General features: G+C 40.6%; 1 protein-coding gene across 1 annotated transcript in view; it reads right to left on the bottom strand.

The window, feature by feature from the left end:
- GAP43 (growth associated protein 43) overlaps nucleotides 1-25057 on the bottom strand; it is a 96726-nt gene that overhangs the window by 28176 nt on the left and 43493 nt on the right. Inside the window, exon 2 of the mRNA XM_082744867.1 lies at nucleotides 18366-18975. Within this exon, the coding sequence (XP_082600993.1) occupies nucleotides 18366-18975 (610 nt within the window). The remainder of the gene's footprint in view (nucleotides 1-18365; nucleotides 18976-25057) is intronic.

Raw genomic sequence — 25057 nt, 5'->3', positions numbered from 1 at the left:
CCCAGCAGATCCACCGTCCCCACATGGACACAAACTACTAGGGAAAGTATCCTTACCAGTACTCTACAGTGTTCACTTCTTTCCTTTAGACGCTACTGTCCATCCTGACCTCTGAATTCCTTCTCTGCAATTACAGCCCTCAGCTTGTTTTTTACTGGTCCTGTTTTTGTTTTTGTTTTAAGATTTTTATTTATTTATTTGACAGATAGAGATCACAAGTAGACAGAGAGACAGGCAGAGAGAGAGAGAGAGAGAGAGAGGAGGAAGCAGGCTCCCTGCTGAGCAGAGAGCCCAACGTGGGGCTCAATCCCAAGACCCTGGGACCACGATGACCGGAGCCTACGGCAGAGGCACAACCCAGTGAGCCACCCAGGCGCCCCAGTTTCTTTTTTCTTTTAAGGCTCCCCATTTTTTTCCCCTCTCAACAGGACTGCAACTTTGGTAACAGCAGATATTCGGTTTTATACATCTATATCCCCCATTGCCTAGTGTAGTATGAAAATGATACATACTAAAAATAAAAATCAGTTGAATTACGGGAAAACTCAGTTGTTGGGTCAGCTGGGTTTCCTGTCTCTACTCTCGTACACATTGTGTGACCATGGGCAGACCATGCAACCTGAATCCCTGAGCATGTTTCATCTTTCATTAAAACATATATCTCCTAAAGATAGTTTTGAGTACAATGGATCTTAATCTTTTTGTGTCATGGTCCCAGCTGAATGTCTGATGAAAGACAAGGACATACGAATGTCATCCATATACACACACAATATAACACGTTGCAAATGATTTCAGGGGATTAAAGGACCTTCTCAAAGCCTCCCCCCCCCCCATTTCACAGGTCTATGTGATATTTTAAGTTTTCTTGTAGGTCTAAGAATGTAAGACTGAAATCCAAGATGTTACAGTTTATAAGCTGGTATCTACCTAGAAAGAGTGTATTAGCAATTTCCCTTAAGGGACTCCAACAGTTTCTGTTGAATCCCTAGATCACAGTTTCCGAGGGACCAATTACATGGAGCCTAAATTAATCTTAACATCACTACCTGTGGCCTTGGCTGAATTCCAGGCTCAATCATTGTTAATAATGTAAGGACTCAGTAATCTTGCTGAGCTACATGGTAGGCCAAATAGAATAGTCTCTGACTCCCAAAAGAGGCTGCAAATCATTATGTGCCTCTCTTGCTGGCCATAAAACATGTCCTATTGGCCCATTAATTTCCTTTATAAAATCAGAAGTGTAATGCCACAGGGAAAAAAGTTTCCTGATAGCTTTAGCCGAAAGGAACCAGAAGCAATGGTAACTTTCTATTAGGCACTTACTATGTGTTCAATACAATACCATAGTGAGCACTTCACACGTGATCTATGTAATGCTGAGAACCACCAAGTTCAGTAACAAGGATATTACATTATTTCAGAGACAACAAAACTGATGTTGACCTAGTGGCATAAAGCTGGTTAGAGACCAGGTCTCTTATTCAACCACAGATGGGTCTAATTCTAACACCTGTGATCTTCCCCTTGCACTGCAAATCTCTAAGGAAGAGAGTTGGCTAAATCCAGGGCTGTCGCAATTCTCCGCCTACTGTTGCAGTATCCAGTAAGCATACTTTTTCCTTTTGTAGTACTTATATACTCTTTGAGATGCTTTATTTTGGATTGAAAAAAAAAAAAGATTTTCTTTATTTATTGGATGAAAAAAATCTTTTGCACTGTTCTACCTATGGACAGCTGACAGACACTCCTTGTTTCTGTCACCTCCAATTTGAAGATCTGCCTAAGGGATCTCCATATGGGAAGAGGGGAGCCTCGAGAACCATTTATTTCCAGTTATCAGAAGAGAGGGAAGGCAAAATGATATTCATTGAGGAGCTCTACTATGCCAGTTTCTCTAAATATGTTACATTACTAAATTCTCACAACAACTGTTTGGACATCATGTTATTACCTCCATTTTAGGAATGAAGAGACAGGGAGTGGTGGTTAAAAGAATTATGACAGCCACACAGTAAGAAACCTGGGGATAAACCCAGGACCCAGTACTGTCTGCCTATGGCGTGTATTACATTAAAAAAAATATTTCTGAAATACGCCTTGGAATCTATAATGGGTTTGTATGAAAAAAGCCATCCACTGAAACTTGTGGGGTAATGAAGCTCAACTCTTTTTTCCTTCTGCTGCCTGGAAGCAAGAAACACCTTGGTTTCTTGGTGGCAGAGGCTGCACTGGGGTGGGGAGACTGATGCTGTAGAGGACCCTAACAACAGTGAGCTCAGGCTGGAGGTTCGGGGGGGCAGGTTCCTCCTTGGGGACCAGCCCCATCTGTCACTTAGATCTGCTCAGAGACAGAAAATCCATTTGCTAGGGAGCTCTTCAGGCCTGCTCTTTGTGAAGTCAAGAACAGAGAGTGCTAGAGATGGAAGATACTTCCAAAACCATATCCTTTTATCAGAGGGGAAGGTAAATGTGTCCTACCCATTCCAGAGCACATGTTCGATCTAAAGCTGCAGGGCCCCCGTCTCCTAGTGCTGAGCTCTGTGCCTCTCCTTTGCTGGACCCTGTCTCCCAGTCCTGCCCCACCCATGCTTCATGCTTTCCTCTCTTCCTTTTCTCTACCTATTCTTCTTTCTCTATTTCCTTTCTTATTCTTTTTGGTCCCCTGATACTTTCATTTCCGGTCCTCATCGACTTTTCGACTTCCTTTTTCCTCTCCTAGTTTCCAGCCTCTGTTCTTTTTCCTTTCCACTTCCTCTCTCCTCTTTGTTCACTGAAGGGTCCCCACCCATACCCTACCTGGTTTTTCTGGGACCCCGACTTCTTCTCATACTTTGGCCAATTTCCCTTCTGAGCCAAACCTCCAGTTGCAAAGTGTCTGGGTGCCTGGCTGATATTCAGAAAGTCATCGAATGGAGGTGCCTGATTTATAAAGCTCAACGAGTTGGGCTGTAAGCAATACAATTGGATTCTTGGCTTAAAAACCCATAACTTTTATTGTGGATCTTCGAATTTGAAAACTACAATAATTCTGTCCTTTTCTCAAGCTGCTTATGAAGTGCAAAGTCACTGACACAGGAACACGTGGGGTGCGTGCTAGAGACATTACAAATATAGTGTGGCTAAAGAAGAGTGATGAAGGGCAGAGTGGAAAAACATTAGATCAGAGAGGTAAGCAGAATTCTGATCACACAGGGCCTTAGAGGCCATGGTAATCCTTTAGATTTCACTCTAAAGGTATACATTTGTAGCTTTGTATGAGCCGTCTTCTAAATAACCCATTATACTGGGAACCCTGGGTGGCTCGGCTGGTTAAGCATCAGGCTCTTGGTTTCAGCTCACATCATGATCTTATGGGTCATGGGATGGAGCCTCACGTCTGCTCCACACTCAGTGTGGAGTGAGATTCTCTCCCTCTCTCTCTCTGTCCCTCTCCCTTAAAATAAATAAATAAATCTTTAAAAAAAAAGTTTAATTAGAAGTTATAAGAAGAAATCAAAGCCCCTCAAACCCTAAGCCTAGATTATCATGGCATGATTGAATCTACTCCTTTCACCCAGCTGGGCTGTTTCATACTGTGATCATTCAAGTGATTTGTAATCATTTAAGTGACATTTAGGATGTTAATCTCTGGAGTAAAATAAGAACTGGCCCCATCGCCCATGGGTGTTTCCCTTTTAGGCATCCTTTCAGACAGAGGTATAAACAGTTATTATCCACCATGGCTGAGGAGTAGAAATAAGAAAGTGGCAGATTATTTTGGAATTTTTGAGACAGATTTTGGGCTTAGCTTTCTAGAAATATTTGTTTTGGTAGATATTTCAAAACTGCATGGATGGAATTCCTTAAGTGGTATCTCATCACAGAGGATGTTTTGTTTATATAATTATGCTGAAAATTGGAGTAGAACTAAAAAATATTATTGCATTATTAATCTGTTTCTTTTTCTCAAAGACCAAGAAGCTACAGATGCAGAAGTTTTATTCAACCTTGGTTAGTAACCCCGGGTGAGTCCCCTGACTTCCATTTGTTTACAGTTTGCAATATGAGCAAATGCTTATAGATTTCAACCATTCGAACAACTCCTATTTAAATTTGAACAACTAGAATTTGAACAATTCCTATAATATATCTGGGAAGAGCGTCTGTTGATAAAATAAACAATTCAGGCTACACATAGAGTGGACCCCTGAATGAAAAGGTGAATTCTGAATTATGTTCAGTGGCGTCTGAATCATGCCAACATTCAAGGACTTTTGAAATTGACTTTAAATGGGGACGCCTGAGTGGCTCAGTTGATTGAAATTGACTTTAAATGTAGAACAATAATTTTCAGTTATTATTAGTTAGAATGTCAAAATTTTACCAAGAGCCAGAAAAAAGTTAGTGGAGGAAAAGGGGATTATGGGATAGTGGAAGACCCAGATCCTTGCTCACTTGATTCAGCAAGACAACCCAATTTCCAGAAACCACTTCTGAGGGGCTACCCCATGGGATTTCAGGGCTCTAAGGAACGCAGTCAAAATTCACTGATTTAAGGTTTCAAAGCAAGTTTTTTAGAAAATAAATTTTCCTTGGATGTCTGATTTACAAAATAAATTTGGCATCCCTTCAATACTGTTTAGAATTAAAAAAAAAAAAAAAAACACCATGCTGCGAGGCTACTCAGACCAAGTCTATCTGTGTCTAAACAGTTAGACTATAATCAGGGGGGTGTTATGTTGACCTTCTAAATAATACACATAAGCTACTACTAAATCAACATGGCTGCAGGGTCCATACTCATCGTGAAAACCAGCTGCAGGACTGAGAAGGTCAGGTCTGCGCCTGACATTGGCCATTTTACTGGCCATGTGTAAAAAGACAGTAAGAGAGAGAGATTTCTTAATGTATTTCCCATTTACAGGGGAAGAATAGAAGCAGAGTAAAAGGAGCCCTGGGTCTCATTTCCCCCTGCCATTCTCAACCAGATAAGCTAGGTTTGGGGGTTTCGTGTACATACATTTGAAACTCATTTGAACAAATGGTACCCTGGCTACAAATTTTTTAAAACTTCTGTCCTCAATAATTCCTCATGAGTCTGATCCCACCTTCTGTGGCTTCATGGTGTCACAAAGCTCTGCCTAGGAATAAAAGCATCATGCTCCCTAAAAATTAGTATGTGGAAAGGAAAGAGGCAGCATTTCCTCTGCATTAAAGGTCAGAAAAGCCAGCATGGTCATGATTCAATCTGAACCCTGAATTCACCACTGGAAAGATAAAAAGTCTTTCAACTAATTAAAAAGATGCCGCTGAGATCACACTTTTGAGAGCAATAAATATATCAATTCCTTCTGTAGCAACTATTTTCCTAGTTGTAGAGCAGGTATGATTCTGAACTTCACCCTTTTCCTTAACCTTTGGTAAGTGTACAGTGCATAACAGAAATCAACGCAAATGTTAAAACTAGTTCTCAAGGCATATGTTACACACACACACACACACACACAAGTTTGTGAGTGCTATAGATAGTTATTTATGTGCTTCTACACCAACACACTGGGAGCTGATGACTACTGCTCCAGTATTTTAGTCACGAAAAGTAAAGTATATTAACTTCTAAAATATATTCATTTGGGATATGATGAAACTGGCTCCCACTGGCTACTGAAAGTGAGCTGTTAGCATCACTTCCCATCTGTGTGTTCAGTGACAACACATTGGTAGCCTGAAATCAGCTACGATGGGAGTATTTATACCACTGAAATTGGCAAATACTACAAATCAGGGCTTTTTCAATTTGGGTTTTTGTTTTGTTTTGTTTTGTTTTGGAGAGCCAGTTTACTAGTACATCACTGCAGATATCTGATAAAGCCATCAATCATGATCATTTATGGTTTGGTTTGTTTGCTTGTTTGTTTGTCACACTGTAACCATATCCATGTGCAATCATCAGGAAACTCGGGGCAAATGGCCAGACAATGACTACAATGAAGATAGGGAGAGAGTGGGAAAGAGAAACATTATTTTATAATACCTGAAAATGTGATAAATGTTCCTTCTAACTCATCTTTCAAACTAATCCTCTGGTGGAGACTTCTGATGTGAGGCAGCCGGAGTTCCCAGATTAATAGGAACATGAAAAACTATTCATTTATTGTGTGATACTCTTGCAAAAGCCTGCTCTATCAGAATGTTAGGAAAGGAGAGAAGGGTTTCAGCTCATAGAAGTTCAAGAGCAATATGCAATTTAACAACTGCACCCACCTTGTATCCAGGCCACACTCAATGTAGCACAAAAACAGTGTTACATCTTAAAGATCTACCTTTCTGCTGGGCTGAGAAACATCCATAAATAGCTAATCAGAGTGGCAAGATTTTGCTTCATTTTTACCCTCTGCTTTTCCTTAAAATCTGGCAAGAAAGAGGAAACTGACCTGTGTTTTTCAAGGGAAGACAGGTTCTTTCCGCCCAGCCTAGTTAAACTTTCCATGTGAAAGGAGAAAGGAGGGAAACAAACATCTTCCCCCTCCTGCTTTTCTTTCTAGAATGATCTGATTACACTGGTGGGAAAATGCTGCAAATACATGGCTGAACTCCGTGCTTGCTCAGCCCTTTTTACTGGACGAGAGACAGTTTCATAGAGTAGTGCCCTTTCTTTTTTACCGAATCCGTGAGAGTTTATATGTGGGAAGAAATCTGTTCAACCTTCCACTCCAACGTTCCTTATGGTCTGTAGCCTGAACGGCTCCCAAGCCGTACACAAATTATGTTTATACTGCTGTGGGAAAGGAGACTAGGCAATAGGAGTGGGAAAGCCTGTTTTCTGGTCTCTGTCCCAACACTGTGGGCTTGGGAACATATTAACAATTCATCCTATAGTGGGGCACAGCAGGTTCAGGAGACTCTTAACACCCTGTGAAGATTACTTAAATATGTCAGATGAGGAAAAGGAGCCAAGGAACCTGGCAGATCATTCCTTCTCCGGGTGTACCTGTCACACACTGGCACGAGCCTCACACAGGTCACTCACGGGGCTGGAACGAAATTAATCACCTGCTTTCAGAAGGAAGCAGCTTCGGTTTCCTCTAGTTTTCAATATGTTTCTGAACATGAGGCAAAATGCTCACTCTGGTCTCTGAATGGCTTGAAATCTAGCTACCTCAGGGATGACGTATGCTTCTGAATAACAGCAAAATTTCCAGCAAGCTCTATATTCAGCCTCCAAAACAGGAGAAAGGTTGACAGTAGCACAGCTTCCTGGTTAAGCACTTAAGAATCTGCCTAGAGGTTGGCATGTGACACAAACGGGAATTGTCGAGCTGTTTTAGAAATAGTGGTGATCCTGAGAGCCTCTCTCCGACATTTGGTTCCACGAAAGGGTAAGCTCACTCCCAGAGAATGCAAGGAAGTTGCCTACCCCAAACATTCAGGTTAGAATCCAGTCTCTTAGGTCAGTTTAGGGCTTTTTCTATTATAATACCATTTTTCACTTATTCTTAATTCATTCATCAAATACTTACTGGCTGCCTCCTATTTCCCATTGTTATAGGTGCCAGGGACTCGACAATAAACAGAATATATAATGGAACTCTGTTCCATGAAGAACAAAGAGTTCCATGAAGATGAACTATGGATTCATCTTCAATAGCTGCTGCTGAATTAGGACTTGAGTTATTTGTATTTTTGTGTTAGTTCAAATGAGAGGTAGTTTCTCAAGTATTTTTTTTTTTTTTTTTTTTTTAGTAGATACATCTTGTCCTTCAATTCTTCAAGACTCAGCAGAGGTGACCTCTGCCCCAGGAAGTCTGCCTGGGCTCTTTTCCCCTATTTAGCCCACACAGAAGTCTCATTTTCACACACTATAAATTTCATCATAGATAGCCTCTGTCCTGACTCCTGGCTCCCCCAACTCACTGTACACTCACAGACACATTTCAGGGACACACCCACCAGCAGAAGCAGGGCAGGGGTGCTCTCCACACAGATCCTCTGAGAGACTCACAGGCTTTTCCAGAGCCATCTGCCCCCTCCCCCTACTCTTGGCTTCTTGATGGCCTTAAGAGTGGAAAAACATGTAGTTCATTGTTCTTCCGAATTTTCTCTGACAGCCTGAACTCATGGGCAGTGCTTTCCCTATATGTCAGATCTGTGTATGTGTGTGTGTGTGTGTGTGTGTGTGTGTGTGTGTACATATACTAGTGAGTTGGCAGAAGAGTAGGCTACAAGCATAGATACATGCCTGTGTATAGATATGCTTAAACATGTCTAAATTACATTTTTCACCTCTTCACATCCCAAAGAGAAGATTCTTGCAAAGCTATATAAATGTTCATCTCTACTCTACCTGAGAAATACACACATTCACCATGCATCAGCAAGAAGGGACTATTTTAGGGGAATGCCTTCTGGTTTCTATTACAAAATCCAGAAGTTTCTACTAAATAATACTGGAAAAAAGGTAAAAACAAAACAAAACAAAAAAACCTAGCCTCAAAATTTACTTGACTATATATATGCCTCCAGGAAAGAACATGATTTATAAGAAAAAGCAACTAGCCTTCCCAGGGTACTTTTTTCCCCTTGAAGATACCTTAAAGATGGTATTCTATTCCAAACAGAATAGTATGAGATGATCCAACTGAAATCTTTTATCTTTTACATACCTTTAATTTGTGATTTTGAAGATTGAAAATATGCGTAAGAATTACTAAGCACTCACAACTAGCCTGTTCCTCACCTGCACCAGCTCTTCTCGGAATGTTTGAGAGCCCAAATCCAGTCACTTAGGTATGTTAGCTAATTTCACTCATGGTCTAAGGTTCAATTTCTGTGGCTGTAGAATGAATAAAAGAATTGAAGGGACACTGTATTGGGCCTATCCATGTAATTCTTATGCTTTAGTGACAGTCTCCTGACAAATTTTTTTAAAATGCTTATTAACCACAATTGTCTGTCAGATATGCAGCCATTGCTCTACACAGGAATCCAAGGTTCTGTGCCCTCTTGGAGCTGCTTTAATTATTTTAATAAATAAGATGAGTATAAAAATAAAAAGTGAATTAAGTCTAAGATGACAGTGAAACTATTAACAGCAAATTATGGCCACTGTAGCCATAGCTTTCCATCTCAGAGACAGGGTCAGGAGAGATAAAAACGAGAATCTAAAGATATCAGAAAACATCATTGTCATCTCCTCATTTTCAATCTCAAGTATAAGGTGGATTAGAAAATTTCATTGAGTTGGGTTATTTTATTTATTTATTTATTTATTGCAGTCTCCTGGGCTTCCAGTGTAACCATAAACTTTCTTAAAGCTGACTCTTCCTGGATTCTTTGTCCCTCTATTTAGACTTATTATCTGCCCTGTCCCCTAAACCCACTCTCTAATAGTTTAGAAAATAAGAGACTACAGGAAAGCAAGGAGGGTTGAATAAGAGGCCATGTGGCAACACTTCTTCAGTCTATCCCTGCATACCTGCCTTTTGGAACTAGAAGGCAGAGTGGACCTAGTTGAACACACTTACTTTGCAGGTGTGGACCCAAGCCCAGAGGTGGAAGGGCTGGCCTCGAATCACAGCAGAACCTAAAAGAGGACCCAGCTCTCTTGACTGTAGGTAGCGTTTAGTCTATTTATGCTGAAAATACAGAGCCCTTGCAACAAATACTGCCCATAAGATATTGGATCTATTAAAAACATGGATTTTATTCATCATCTTCATGAAAACAACTTATGGGCAATTCTTTTAAATAAGCCCAGAAATAAATTATTTGCTTAGAGAGCCAAGCTTTATTACTGTGAGATCGATAACTGGCAAAAGCTGTTTTGAAAAGGCAGAGATTCAGATTTTCTTGCTTATAGGAATTGGTCTGAGGTTCAGCACCTGATTCAGTCATTGCCTTATGACACAAAGTTCACACATGACTAAGAGGGTTGGCAAAATGGACACATCCTCTCACACCCCTCCCTCCTCTTTCTGCATGCTGTAGACCATATCATCTTGGGAGACCTTCAAGGGCTCAGGTTTTGTAGCTTGAAGCAGCACCCTTGGTTTCCTTCTTCCCCTCCTTTTATGTCTGGTTATAGAAAGCTTTCCATTCTTTATTTAATGAAGCTATGACTGTGAGAAGAAAATAAGAGTAATGACCACTCAGTGCTTTCTAGTCCATTAAACTGAGTGCTCTTCTCTCTCTCCATGCTTAGGCAAATGGACTGTGTAACCCTTGCTGCTCTCAGTTCTGTCTCCTCCTCCTCCTCTTTTTAATCCTTCTGGGATCTTGTGTGCATGTGTATGTGTGTAGAGAAAATGAGAAAATATGTTTTATGAACATATACTAGCATCTGAAAGTAATCTGTATTTTAAGAAATACTCTTTCATTTTCAATTCCAAATATAACTCTACAGTTTAAAATTAGCAGAGCTACTTACATGCCTCTCTGATTATTAGCTTCCTTTATGAGAGGATAGTAATTATTTAATATGAGCTATGAAAGAATAGATGAAAGTTTTCAAAATGTGAGTTTCTGGACTCTAAAACATCTCTTCTTATCTTTTGTCAGCTTACATTTTTTAAAATTAAAAGCAAGAGTGATTGCTCTCCAACCTGCTCCCTCTACTAAGTTCTTCATATTATTTTAGTCATAAGTAGAAAGGTACTGGGGTCCTTTAGAAATGTACTTGCCGGGACGCCTGGGTGGCTCAGTTGGTTAAGCGGCTGTCTTCGGCTCAGGTCATGATCCCAGCGTCCTGAGATCGAGTCCCACATTGGGCTCCTTGCTCGACAGGGAGCCTGCTTCTCCCTCTGTCTCTAGCCTGCCTCTCTGTCTGCCTGTGCTTGAGCTCTGTATCTCGCTCTCTCTCTCTCTAACAAATAAATAAAATCTTAAAAAAAAAAAAAAAGAAATGTACTTGCCAGGGCACCTGGGTATCTCAGTGGGTTAAAGCCTTTGCCTTTGGCTCAGTTCATGATCCTAGGGTCCTGCATTGGGCTTTCTGCTCAGCAGGGAGCCTTCTCCCCCACCCCCCACCCCACCTCTCTGCCTACCTGTGATCTCTGTCAAATAAACAAATAAAATCTTTAAAAAAATGTACTTGCCAAAAAGGAAATAAAAGATGTAAACAGAATTTTAACATACTAATTTTGACAAGACAAATTCAGCGTAGAGATAACCTAGAACACATGAAATTACTTTCATCTGAGATCTGAAAATTTCACTTTCTTTTTTTTTAATTTTTTTTTATTTTTTTTTTAAAGATTTTATTTATTTATTTGACAGACAGAGATCACAAGTAGTCAGAGAGGCAGGCAGAGAGAGAGAGAGAGGAAAGCAGGCTTCCTGCAGAGCAGGGAGCCCGATGCGGGGCTCGATCCCAGGACCCTGAGATCATGACCCGAGCCGAAGGCAGTAGCCCAAACCACTGAGCCACCCAGGCGCCCCTGAAAATTTCACTTTCTAATGTTCAGCTCTCCCAACATATTCAATGGAGTCAGTAGTACTTCTGTTAAGAACAACCAATTTTAACTGATTTTATAGCTCTCTTAGGCTTAATAAGAGAGTAGTACTTAATAATTTTCAAACTAGGAACCCCAAACTCAGAACTAGTTTAATATTCTGAATAATTTTGGGGTGATGGAGCTATGAGGAAATTATGGCCAGGAGTATGGGTAATTACTAGTTACTCATCTGTAAAAGTGATCACTCATGATTCCTGGACAAGAGCCTAGAGGATCCAATTATACAAATGAAAGGGACGTTCTTAGATTAAGACACAATGTTGGGGTTCTTAGATCTCCTCCTCGTCTTTGTTTGTTTGTTTGTTTTTTGGAATAGTACTTGTAGTGGTCTCAGGGTTCAATGTAAGGCCGAGCACCTGGTTCAGCTACTTGCTAGCTGTTGAAAGTGATTAAGTGCTACAATCTCTCTGAACCTCGGACTTCTCTTCTGTCAAAGTACTTATACCACAGAGTGCTCTTGATGACTAAATAGGGGTAACCCCCATGTCGCAGTCAGCACAGGATCAGACACTTGACAAATGCTCCTTAAGTGCTAGCTGTTATAAAAACCATGCATTTTAAATCTTGAAAAAACCTTAAAAGCCAACTCTCCCTGCCCCTTCTCATAAAACTGGAACCTAGAGAGAAGCAATGACTTTCTTAAAATTCACAGCTGGTTAGCAGAAATATTGAGGTAGAACCCTAGTCTCCTTATTCTAGCCCAGTGTTCTTTCCACTGCATCATCTTACTGGGCACACAGGACCCAGAACAGCCCAGAAAGTTCTGGTTAGTGCTGTCCAACAATAATCAAAAAATGTCACAACTGCTAAGAAAAAGAGAAAATGTAGGAATTGATAAAACTGCACCTTAAAAGAGATGTAAAGAACTGCAAGGCTAGGGCATCTGATTGGCTCAGTAGGTTAGGCCTCTGCCTTTGGCTCAGGTCATGATCTCTGGGTCCTGGGATCAAGGCCCGCACTGGGCTCTCTGCTCAGCAGGGACCCCGCTTCCCCCTCTCTCTCTGTCTGCCTCTCTGCCTACTTGTGATATATCTCTCTCTCTGTCAAATAAATAAATAAAATATAAAGAAAGGGAAAAAAAAAAGAACTGCAAGGCTAAAATTAAGGTGATGATATAGAGTCCTATCAATTCTGACCCCTGGTTCATCACTGGCTGTCTTTGGGCAGAATAGGCATTACTTTGCCCCTATTCTCAGAATATAAAAGCAGAAAAGAAAATATTTTCAAGTGCCATTGGATCATTGTCAAGAAAACGCAATAAAAATGATTACTCGGGTAATATAAAAATGCTCCATAAAAACTTAATAATCAACAGTTTTAAGCAGCATGCCACTGGGTATCTGACAGGGTGCCCATGTTTTATAGACAACATTTATGGACTTGTACAACCCAAATTTTTACTCTTTATGAGTTGTGTATAAATTTGGAAAATGGTTGAAATCACATTTCAAATCAAAACTGCTTATGATCATTAGAGACTATGGACTCTGAAAAACAATCTGAGGGTTTTGAAGGGGCAGGGGGTGGGAGGTTGGGGGAACCAGGTGGTGGGTATTGGAGAGGGCATGGATTGCATAGAGCACTGGGTGTGGTGCAAAAACAATGAATACTGCTGAAAATAAATTAAAAAATTAAAAAAGAAAAACCTGCTTATGAGGCATCCTGACATATAAGTGTAAATATCCTTGGGAAATCTCACATCTAACAGTGCTTGGTGGAAGAGGACCTGTCCTTTGGAGAGCTAAACATGTTATGGATGGTTACCCTGGGCTGTAGGGAAACTTAGTTTGGAGGAACAGAAAGAACTGCCCCAAATACAGAAACATGGCCTGGACACAAGTATGATTCCAGAATCTATAAGTTTTGCATCCATTCTTTTGGCTAACAATTTGGCAATAAAGACACATTATATAGAAACGTTTTTTAGCATGCTTCAAATTGCATAAAGCACTATCTCACTCACATTTTGTCCCATGGTGCCTTGGCATACAGAAGTAGTCCTTACCTTTTTTTTTTTTTTAATTTATTTGTTTTATTGAGAGAGAGAGCGAATGGGAGAGAAAGAGAGCATGAGAGGGAAATGGTCAGAGGGAGAAGCAGACTCCCCGCCAAGCAGGGAGCCCGATGCAGGACTCGATCCCAGGACTCCAGGATCATGAACCGAGTCGAAGGCAATCACTTAACCAACTGAGCCACCCAGGCGCCCCAGTCCTTACCTTCTTGAAGAATTTAATTTAGTTGAGATTATTACTATGATTGTTTTCAACACCATTCCCTAAATTTCACCCCACACCCACCACTAGATCAAGACTCCTTAAGATCAGTAGCCATACCTTACTCATCTCTGTGATCTTAATGCCTAACACAGTAGAAAGTTAATATAAATGGAAGGAAAAAAACAAAAGAGGAAGGAAGGGGGAGAGGGAAGGAGGTAGGAAGCAGAAAATGGAAAAGGAAAAGAGGTGTGACAATGACAAGACTCCCCTGTTTCAACACAGGAAAAGATGCTCAGCATCACTCGTCATCAGGAAAATACAAATCAAAACCTTGATGAGATACCTTACACCTGTCAGAATGGCTAAAATTAACACAGAAAGCAACAGATGTTGATAAGGATGCAGAGAAAGGGGAACCCTCTTACACTGTTAGTGGGAATGCAAACTGGTGCCACCACTCTGGAAAACAGTATGGACGATCCTCGAAAAGTTAAAAATAGAACTATCCTGCCATCCAGCAATTGTACTACTAGGTATTTACCCAAAGGATACAAAAATAAATATTTTAAGGAGTACATGCACCCTGAGGTTTATAGCACCATTATCAACAACAGCCAAACTATGGAAAAAGGCCAGACGTCCATCGACTGAAGAATAGATTAAGAGGAGGTGGTACGTATATATAACAGAATATTACTCAGCCATCAAGAAGAATGAAATCTTTCCATTTGCAATGACATGGGTAGAATTAGATGGTATTATGCTAAGTGAAATAAATCAGTCAGAGAAAGACAAATACCATATGATTTCCCTCAGATGTGGAATTTAAGAAACAAAACAGATGGCCATATGGGAAGGGAAAGAGAGAGAGAGAGAGAGAAATAAGCCATAAGAGACTCTTAACCATAGAGAACAAACTGAGGTAGGTGGGGGCGGGCTAAATGGGTGATGGAGGTTAAGGAGGGCACTTACTGCGATGAGCACTGGGTGTTATATGTAAGTAATGAATTGTTAAACTCTACTCCTGAAACCAATATTATACTGTACATTAACTACTAAGAATTTAAATAAAATTTTGAAGGGAAAAAAAATAACTCTCATGTTTTGAAGGTCATTACTGGTGACTCCAGTTAGAAAGAAGTAATGAGACCATGGAAATAAAATACAGCCACGTTCAACATACAGAAAACCTAGAGTAATGCAGAGTTACACCTCCCACGAGTATTAGCCAAGTACCCTGTGGCAACCACCTCTTCAACCTCTCTGATTTCTAGCCACCTGGCTGTATTACTTTGGTAATACTTTATCACTGAGTATGGCTACAGCCGAAATTTTGGAGTCCTCTACTGGGGGAAGTCAATATAACATCATGGAGAAGAGACACAGAATTCCTTCACTGAGAGTCCAATGAGGAGAGCGACACTATCCAGCAAGAAACACCAAGGACATGATCACTGAAGTTGGTTTGAAAGTTCTCTCCTCATGGTTAAAGGAGAGCACTGTCCTAGATATGCCTAAACACTCCTCCTCCTATATAGGAATTGTCATCAGAAATACACTGAAATCTTTTGGTCATAGGCATACCGAAAGATAGGCAGGTAGAGTGGCTAACCAGAGAGAGAGGGAGATATAGCTGGGGCTTTTAAAAAACAAAAGGAAAGAAAAAACAAACCAGCTCCAAAGGTTCATGTAAATGGCATCTACGTGCAATAAAGCCATAAATAGTAAAGGAAGTAAAGTAACATATTTATAATTTACAAAGCATTGCCATTTGTATTAAAGCAGTGATCAGATTTGGTCCAAATTTGTTTTTACCCTCCTGCTGACAGAAATTATTGTCCTGAATTCTCTCTAGTGACTTGTTTTGCCCCAAACCTTGTTTCACATTCTCTGCTTGTCTCTCTATACGCATCCAGGCACCCACAGAATCCTACAGCAACCCAGGTTAGACATCCACTTCCAGACAGTGTAGCTCAATTGGAAATACTGTTATTTTAACTTGGATTAGAATGAGATCCAATGGTAGATAGAAGAAAATGTGGCACAGGGCTCCTGGGAATTTGGGCCTGCTATGCTGTGATAGATCTCCCTGTCACTTCCAGCTTCTGTGATTCCTGAGACTCACCACATCTGGGTAATTTGTGCTTGTCACATACAGCAGGCAAGACTAATAGACACATCAGTCCAGAAAGAAGCTACAGGCAGCATTTCAGAATCTAACCAAGAAGACAATACCTAGCCAAACTCAGAAACAATGTAAAACAAATCCTCCTTCGTAATTACCTTCAAGCTGAACTTCACCTACACTTTCAATTACTTTTCAATGAACATATTAAAAATTAGACTAATTGAGACATTTTTTCAGTTGGTATCTGTAAAACTTAGCACAGAGCACAATCTCTGTTTGCCTTCCAAAACCAAATGCTTTGTTTGATCAAATAAATGAATGAGTAAGCAAGGTTGCAGGAAGAATGAGAGTGAGTAAACAAATCATTACCTATTGAAATCTAGTCAATTTCATTCATTCATTCATCATGTGACATTTAATGAGCATGCACTACATAAAATAATTCATTAATTCATTCGGAATTACCATATTTTGCAAAATAGCAAAACTGAATTTCCTTAAAAATATATTTTAGACTTCTCATTGATTCAAGTTCTCCTTCTTTCTATTAATCCAAATCATGAGCACATACCTAAAATCGCATTGTCTTTGTTTATTCTCATAACTTTAGAAATTCCAATTAAAAAATATAATTCCAACCATTCAAATATTTTGTTTTTAAAATCATGATTAATTTCTAAATGTATGAGAACGTAATTTCCAGCCATCATATCTGAGATTATAACCTTAAGCCTAAAGAGAAGCAGTTAACTCTCTTAATTACAGGGAACAAACTGATGGATACCAGAGGAGAGGTGGATGGAGGGATGTGTGAGATAGGTGATGGGGATTAAGGAGCACATTTGTTGTGTTGAGCACCAGGTGAGGTATGGAAGTATTGAAATCACTTATATTGTATACCTGAAACTAATATGACACTGAATGTTAACTAATTAGAATTAAAAAAAATTAAAAAACCAAATCAAAACAAGAACAAAAAAGTAGTTAACAGGGTTGGTTTTGCTCAGAAAATTAAAACCAACACCCCATTCTTTATCACCTGCCTTACCTTTTCTAGGGAAACACTCCCATCTTTTTAACCACAAATTCTAGCCCCTGGGGCAGGTATGTAGTTAGAATAATGATTTAGAATGAGTCACTGGTAGAAAGAGGTGTGTGATTTGTTTGGAGCTAGAGAATGCTAATAACAATAGCAATGAATATAGTCTGGCTTCTTACTCACAGAATTTTGAGGGTAAGATGAAAGACGTAGACTTGAAATATACCTAAAACAATCACCTGTCAGTTGTAATATCTAAGTTAGTATCTGACATGCATATCACGGCAAATGTCCAATGATTACTTTTTCAGTATAATGGTCAGATGCCAAACATTTCCCCATGTAGTAGGTCCTTTCTCAAGGGCACAATGTGGTCCAGTCCAAATATAGGTCCTTGGACAGGTTATGGGTTAAATTCACAAAGTTCGAAAGGAGTGAACCCAAACTTTCAAACAGGCAAAGAAGCAACTTTATCTTTAAAGTCTTTGAGGCCGATAGGTATTCATGGGTCATATTAGACTAGAGAACAGTTTTGGAGACTGTTGGCCTCCTTCCCTACAGTTGGATGGTTAGGGTGAGGGATGGGTCTAGTCTCCGGAGGTGACGTTCTATTAAATCGATCTCGCTCAGGGGATGCTCTATTCTAATTTGGCACAGGCTCTTTGGGCCATAATAGTGAAATCATTCCAGCTTTCAAGTTAAAGCTCCAAACCGAAGAGAATCCAGTTCATTTTTGTAATCATAGTCAACCCTCAATTATTTATGCATTTGGTATAAAGTAGTATCTTCAGTAGTAAAATTATAATTTATGTTTGACTTCACAGCATGTTCTATATTTGGGGTTTTTCTTTTGTTTTTGGCAACATCAACAGACTTATTTTCCTAATTAGTTTGACCCTGATTGAATGTTACAATTAACATTCTCTGAGCGTACCCACACATACCCATACTACTCACCAATTGATGGTGGGGAGAATGCCCAGAAACATAGGCAAAGGTGGTCTGAGATTATGTTTTTGCTGCCAGCAATTCACAAATAGATCATCTGGATCAATAGGGACTTGGCTGTACTTTTAACCAGGCACTTCCAAGAGCCAAATAATCATATTAGCTAATTCCCATCTATAAAAATATATGTAGCCTCTGTAATTACTTATTAAACTAAGTGCATCCAGCACACTGAATACTTTTCTTTTTTTTTTTTTCTCCAACAGGACTACCTAGTTTTACTGTTTATGCTGATTCAGCTAACAAGATAATTGCCAGATCTCTCCAGTAGCCGCTCCGCAGATCTGCCCGAATTCTCTCTCAGGCTTGGAGGTACTGGGGAATGTAAGGGGCCAGAGTCAGCCCTCTGCCTTGTCACTCTGGGGAATTAAATGCAGCTTCCCTGGATTTCCTGAAAAGCTTTCTAGACTTTTTCCCTCCCCGCCTCCCATGTCCCTGTGGCCCACCCACCCATGGCTCAGGCCCTGGCCGGGGCTCACCTATCTTCTCCTCGGCTTGGCTGCTCTCCACAGAATCCGTAGGAGGCTGGGCTGTTGCCTTGGCAGCAGCATCCTCTGCAGCAGGGGTGGTGGCAGCAGCAGCAGCAGTGACAGCAGCAGGCACATCGGCTTGTTTAGGCTCCTCCTTGGCTGGGGCGTCTTCGGCCTTGGAGGACGGCGAGTTGTCAGTGGAAGCTTTAGTGGCACTTTCTGTCTCAGCAGAGCCGGCCTTCTCCTCTGAGGGGGCAGGCGCCTGGGGGGCTGCCTGCTCTGTGGCAGCATCAGGGGCGCCCTCCCCCTTCTTCTCCTCTGAAGGAGTTTCGCCTGCCTTGCCGGATTCCTCAGGCTTGGGGCCCGAGGCAGGGACCGCGTCAGTGGGAGTGGGGCCTTCTCCCTCCTTCTTCTCCACGCCATCGGCCACGGGGGCTTCCTCCTTCTCATTCGCTTCCGCCTCAGCAGCTTGGGCATCCCCCTTCTTCTCTCCTTTGAGCTTTTTCCTTGTTATGTGTCCACGGAAGCTAGCCTGAATTTTGGTCGCGGCCTTATGGGCTTTATCTTCAGGTTTGATGCCATCTTGTTCGATCTTTTGGTCCTCATCGTTTTTTTCAACCTTTGTGGAGAAGGGAGAGGGGTTAAAAAAAAAAAAACACAGAAGAAGAGGTGAAGTGATGTTCTGTTTCTTCAGATCACAGCACTCAACAAATATTCATTAAGTGATTTCTTTTGTGTCGGGCTCCATATTTGAAGTTACGGGATCAACAACAGTACCCTAGATGCGAATCAAGTCTTTCCTCTCTCCTTGATGGGGAAATTGAGGAGAGCACAGATTATCTTATGGGAAAACTAATGTCCTTTTGGACTTTCAGAATCACGGGTGTTATTTTGTACGGATTTCTTGCCCCAGCTTGATGTTGCTCCATTACCAAACTTAAGCCAGCCTTTTATTTTGGGGATGTAACTTGATCACTCAAATTACATTCATCCTAGGTTTTAATCAAAGAGCTTCAAAAGATATTGTGTTTCAGAGTTCCTGAAAGAGAACTTGTGAAAAACCACATGATGGTTTAGAAATTATCGTGGGAAAGTCTATTGGTTTCCCCAAGATTTCAAATCTGGTCAGGAAATCAACAGATGGAGGCACAGAGTATGATAAATAAAGGTTTAGACAACAGATCCATCAGGGTTTAGTGCAAGATGCAAATGAGTTTCAGGGCTTGGAGGGCTTTGTTCAGAATGTGACCACTCAGAATGCTGGTCACAAAAAATGATGCCTAGTTTCACCTGTGTGTGTTCTAACATCAATAATCAACATAGAGACCTTCAAAATTTGAATGCATAACATGGCCATTATTTTTGAGTTAAAAAAAAACAACAGAATAGAAAACACTGTTTCCACATTTGAAAGAGTAGCATATATTCACTGAATCACAATTTCTTATTCCCAAAGCAATTTAAACCCAAAATTAGTTTTATATTACCATTAAGGGAGTCATCCTGATACTGAAGGCAAGAGACTAGAATCCAGGTTTGTTTGTTTGTTTGTTTTTTACCATTTGTTGTAACATTTATAGAATAATATGTGCTGTAAATAATTTTTTTCCATAAGGAAATTAAATGAGAAGATAGGGAGAAAAGGTATAGTCACGGAAAGAAATGTATAAGGAAGTACATGAAATTCTATATAACTACATTGCTCACCATGGTGCCCTAATGTGGTTACTTATAGTCTCCATTCACTTCTTCCTTTAACTTTGGAACTTTTAACCTTTGTACACTTGTGTGAGCACTGTTCTAGACAATGAGGAAATACAGTGGTGAACAATGCAGCAAATTTTCTTCAAAAGAATAATAATAGAAGAGTACTTATCATGTAACAAGTCCTGTGTTTGGCCCCAGTCTTGGCTTTGGCCTGATCTTGGCCTTTACTCTAGTTTAGGAGGTAAACCACAGCAGGCCAATGCAAGGGTATATTTTCTATCTGTCATACCCGCTCTGCCCCAGTGACCAAGATCCTGTGAATCATGACATGCGTCTGTCTGACATCCTTCGCACAGGCATGTGGGCCCATTGCTATGTAGGTTCATCAACATGTTAGTAGATACACAAAGGTATTGAAAATTGGCCACACATGAGAGTAAAAGCAGGACTGACAATTTTCCAGTAAAATTTAAGACAAGTTTCTCTTCGTCCTCCATTAACAGTGCTTGAACCTGTACATAGTATGAAGGAGTTCATGAAAAGCATTTCGGAGAGGCCCATTCCTCTCCCTTCTCGTGGGGCCATGCTGCGACACTGTTAGGTTCTCTGATGCGCTACTACCTTCCCTCCATCCTGCTGCTTTTGATAACTCCTACTGGGAGGCACGCAGCATAATCTGGGGCACAGGAGCAGCTGTCCCTGCCAGGAACTCTCAGCTCAGAGATGGAAGCATAACCCTGTTAAATTAACAGTTGTGAATAGAGCATAGAGCCAAGATGTTGTTAATTTATTTTACTCTATCTTGAGTTTTCTGAATGAGGCACAGTCTTATATGATAGGACATCTGCACTTGGGCATTGATGCCAAGTGGCTCTTTAATACAAATACTGCTCCTTGGAGAGTAGACAAACCAAGTATTTCAGAGTGGGCAGGTGTGCATAAAAAAAGCTACAATTTTACGGTCCCATTTTTTCTTTAAGAAACACAAAGCAAAGGGGATGAAACTTTTAAAAAGCTGGAAACATAAAAAGAAGGAAGCTGAGACTCTGCATGTTATAATGAAGGAAACTTCACATGGATAAAGCACGAGCTCCTCTTGATTCTTCCCCCAACTGGCCCACTCTCCTTCTCTTTCTCTTTTTCTCTTTTAATTGTTCAGATTATCTCCCACTTTAACTTTCCAAATGATCAGGGCTGGAGGTTTGTACATAGCATCTATGTTAAAATATCTATTTAGAAGAACTCAGAATATGGTTGGGTGCCAAGATCGTGGGATGACCTTCACTGGAACAATTCAAGAGCATAAGGAACACAAGAGAAGAAGGGGTAGGTAGGAAGGGAGAGAATCAGGGAAGAACAAAGTTAGGGGAAGATGTGAAGGCAAATCTTGTAAGAGCTGGGCGGCCAAATAGGCAGGTAGAACCAAAGAGGTGCTGAAGATATTCCGTAGGCTTGTAGCTCATTCTGGAGAAACTGCTGGACCACTTAACATCATTAGACATTTAGAGAAAATGGATTTTACAGATTGGTTGGAAAAAAATCAAACTTATAAATGTTTTGGAGAGAGGGAAAGAGGCAATGGAAGGGGAGGGGAAGAGAGAAGAGGAGAGGAGAGGACAGAGGAGAGAAGAGGGGAGGGAGGAAAGGGAAGAAACCAATCTAAGATAAGGTCAGACTTAAGTGATTGAATAAAAATATCCAAAGAAAAAATATTTTAAGTAAAACCTGGGTCTTAAGCTAGAAAGTACTAGATTGTGAGTGTGCATGTCTTTCTTTTGTACTTGAAATTGATTCTATTAATATGACTTAAAATACAGGTAATACAGGTTATTTTCTGATAAAATTCCTTTCAGAATATTAGAGGTAAGTGGACTAAGAGTATATTTTCTTGAGAGAGAAGCAAGAAAGAAGAGGATGTTTCCCAAGAGTGGCTTCAGGATAATCCCAATGTGTCAGGCCACATAGATTTTTTCCAACTGGAAATAGAAGAACTAACCCAAGACAAAGGCCATTTGAGCCCAGAGAAACCAGAGGTCACTCAGCAAATTCAGCACAACTCTTTCAGTTTCTAAAAATGGCTCCGTGAAGTTAAGTGACTTGCCTAAATTTATAGCATAAGTGAATCAGTGGCCCACCTTGTATTTGAACTCCGGTCATCTTCCCTCCAACCTAAACCCAAGTCTATTTTATTGCATTAGTAACCTGGAATAGCTTAGGCTTTCTTGTGACAGATAATCCATAAAGCATCATGTCAACACCACCATTCACTTACTCATTTAACAATACTGAGTACCTATGCTAGGCACTATGGACATACTAGTGAACAGATGGTACTGTATCCACCCACATACGATTCTTTTTTAAATATGCTTTTTTTGGGGCCAGGGGGGGCGGTGGTGGAATAACCTCATGCTGCCTTTACAATCAAGTCAGTCGTACTTGACATATTTCATTCAATGAATACATGAATGAGAGAGACCTCTCTCGACCACTCTAATACACAGCCTTCCTCTTGGTCTACTTACCTTGTTTTCCTTCTTTGTGTTTATGATTACCCGATGTATTTTTATTACTAACTGACTCTTTCCTTGGACTATAAATTTTTGGAAAGAAGGACCTTGTCAGTTTTCTACAACACTCAAAACCACAGTAGCTAAAACAGTGCCAGCTCGTGGTTGATGCTCCAAAAACATTTATTTGTACTTGTTGTGATGTGACTCTATGCCACACTGTGCCAGTGACCAGAGGACATGTCCAGGAGCAGCAGCCTGCTGACTGGCCAGGTGTACTTTCTCCACTCTGGGACACTGATGCTTGGCATCTCTCTTCTTACTCATAGAGCGAGTATACAACATTTTCAGTTAGTATGTCAATCTAGTCCTCATCATAATCATGTGAGGAACACATCGTTGTGCCTATTTTATAGTCATGGTAACTGAGGGCAGAAAGGGACCTGTGTTATCCAGCCTCGAAGCAACAGGACCCTCCCTCAATCCTACTCCTCACCCAATGCATTTTAAAGAACGTAGCAAGCCAGGATTTCCTGGTATTTAAGAGTACAGGCTGTAGAGTTCAATGTGTGTCAGGTTGGATCTCAACTCTGTCACTTAATCCCCAGCTCCTGAGTTTGGCTGGTCAGCTTCAGTGTTCTTACCTATAGGACGGAGCAGGAGAACAAGTCTCTCACACTGGATTGCTGTGAGGATCACATGAGTGAGGGTCACATGAGCGAGGATGACAGATAAGGTTCTTAGCACAGTCCCTGTCATGTTCAAAAAGGGCTAGCTGCAACTTTTTCTCATGTTGATCGTTACCATTTTCACTATCATCGCACAGTAATTTTTTTTTAAGATTTTATTTATTTATCAAAGAGGATGAGCGAGAGAGAGAGAGAGAGATCATGAGTGGGGGGGAAGGGATAGAGGGAGAAGGAGACTCTCTGCAGAGCCCAATGTGGAACTCGTTACCAGGACCCCAGGATTATGACCCAAGCCGAAGGCAGATGCTTAACTGAGCCACCCAGGAATACACACTTAATTTCTACATTATCGTTAAACTAAGTTAAGACATATTAATAAGCTAAGTACTATAGAGGCCCAAGACAGGCTGCCCCCAAATATACCACACTGCCATATTAGTTATTTTGAACTGAAACTACTTGGGAAACAACAAGTTCAAGGACATTCAAGTCCTTCTCTGTCCCCCCTAAAAGCAGGAAACAAATCTCCTATATGAGAAATACCCTCCCTGTACTAAGAAGTAATATGATATCTTTATCACCAGAGATGGGGACTTTAAAAGTGAGAAAGCTGTTGTTATTATTATTATTTTTTTCCCCTAACCTATTACCTCAGCCTAAATTCTGCTTAGGATTCCTTTTTAAAGTTCCCAAACACCTGTTGTCTTTCTCCTGTCAATTTCTCACAAATTTATCATCTCTTTGTCTAAAATGTATGAAAACTGCCCACCTTGGTCATTTCTTTGGATCTCAGTTTCATTATTGGGCCTCTATGCACATGTAATAAAGCTTTGGGTTTTTCTCATGTCTCATGTTAATTTAATTCTTAGTCAAGCTGAAGGACCTTGAAATGTATAGGAAAAAAATTTCCCTCCCTACCATACTGATGAGGTTTGGCCCGAGGACCTTAATCATTTCCATGATTACTGGTATCCTTACCCAGGGAGGAGAGAGTCCTTTCCTTAACTCTACAGTGTTCCAGAGCTATCTATCCTCAAAGAGATAAGCAGAAATCTGTCTAAAATGTGCCACAATACTCAATCCACTTCTTTTTATCCTGGAGAAGGGGGGAGGAACTGTTCCCAGTGTCAAGCATAAACCATAATCCCTCTCCTCTGCCACCGAACACACACAAATCCTCCCTAACTATATCCATCCCTTAAACCTCTACATAGTCCAGCATCTGGTGATGAAAATTCATTCAAAATTCAAGTCTATTCCTTTTCAAAATATATGCCCTTCACTTGACAACCACACTTACACACACACACACAAAAAAAAAAAAAGAAAGAAAGAAAGAAAGAAAGAAAGAAAGAAAGAAAGAAAGGAAGAAAAGAGAAGAAAAGAAAAATCTCATTCAGCTGCTATTTCATATATCTATCCTGTGGATCAAGCTCCAGGCCTTACACATCAGTGAAACAATTGCCTGCATAGGTTCTGAGGGCTACGCTCTTTACTCATGTCTGGTCATACTCCTACCTGATAAAAGCTGTGGATGGAGCTGCCTGACATTTTGTGGGGCTTAGCTTAGGAGCATCTGGTCCTGAGGAGAGAGGGGCTTCATGATTTGGGATTTCCAGCTCTATCCAACACAGCCCCACTGGATAGTTAGTAGAACACCTCTGAAAGTCATTGTACTTCATTTCTATTAAGTGTACATACGTGTCATCAGAGTGCATGTCATTATAAAATCTAGCTGATGAGAGATGGACGAGAACTAGGACTCCATCTGCTAAGGAAAAAAAAAAGACAATAA

The sequence above is a fragment of the Mustela nivalis genome, assembly GCF_964662115.1.
Source record: "Mustela nivalis genome assembly, chromosome: 1".
Lineage (NCBI taxonomy): Eukaryota > Metazoa > Chordata > Mammalia > Carnivora > Mustelidae > Mustela > Mustela nivalis.
This window is presented reverse-complemented; position numbering and strand designations above follow the sequence as displayed.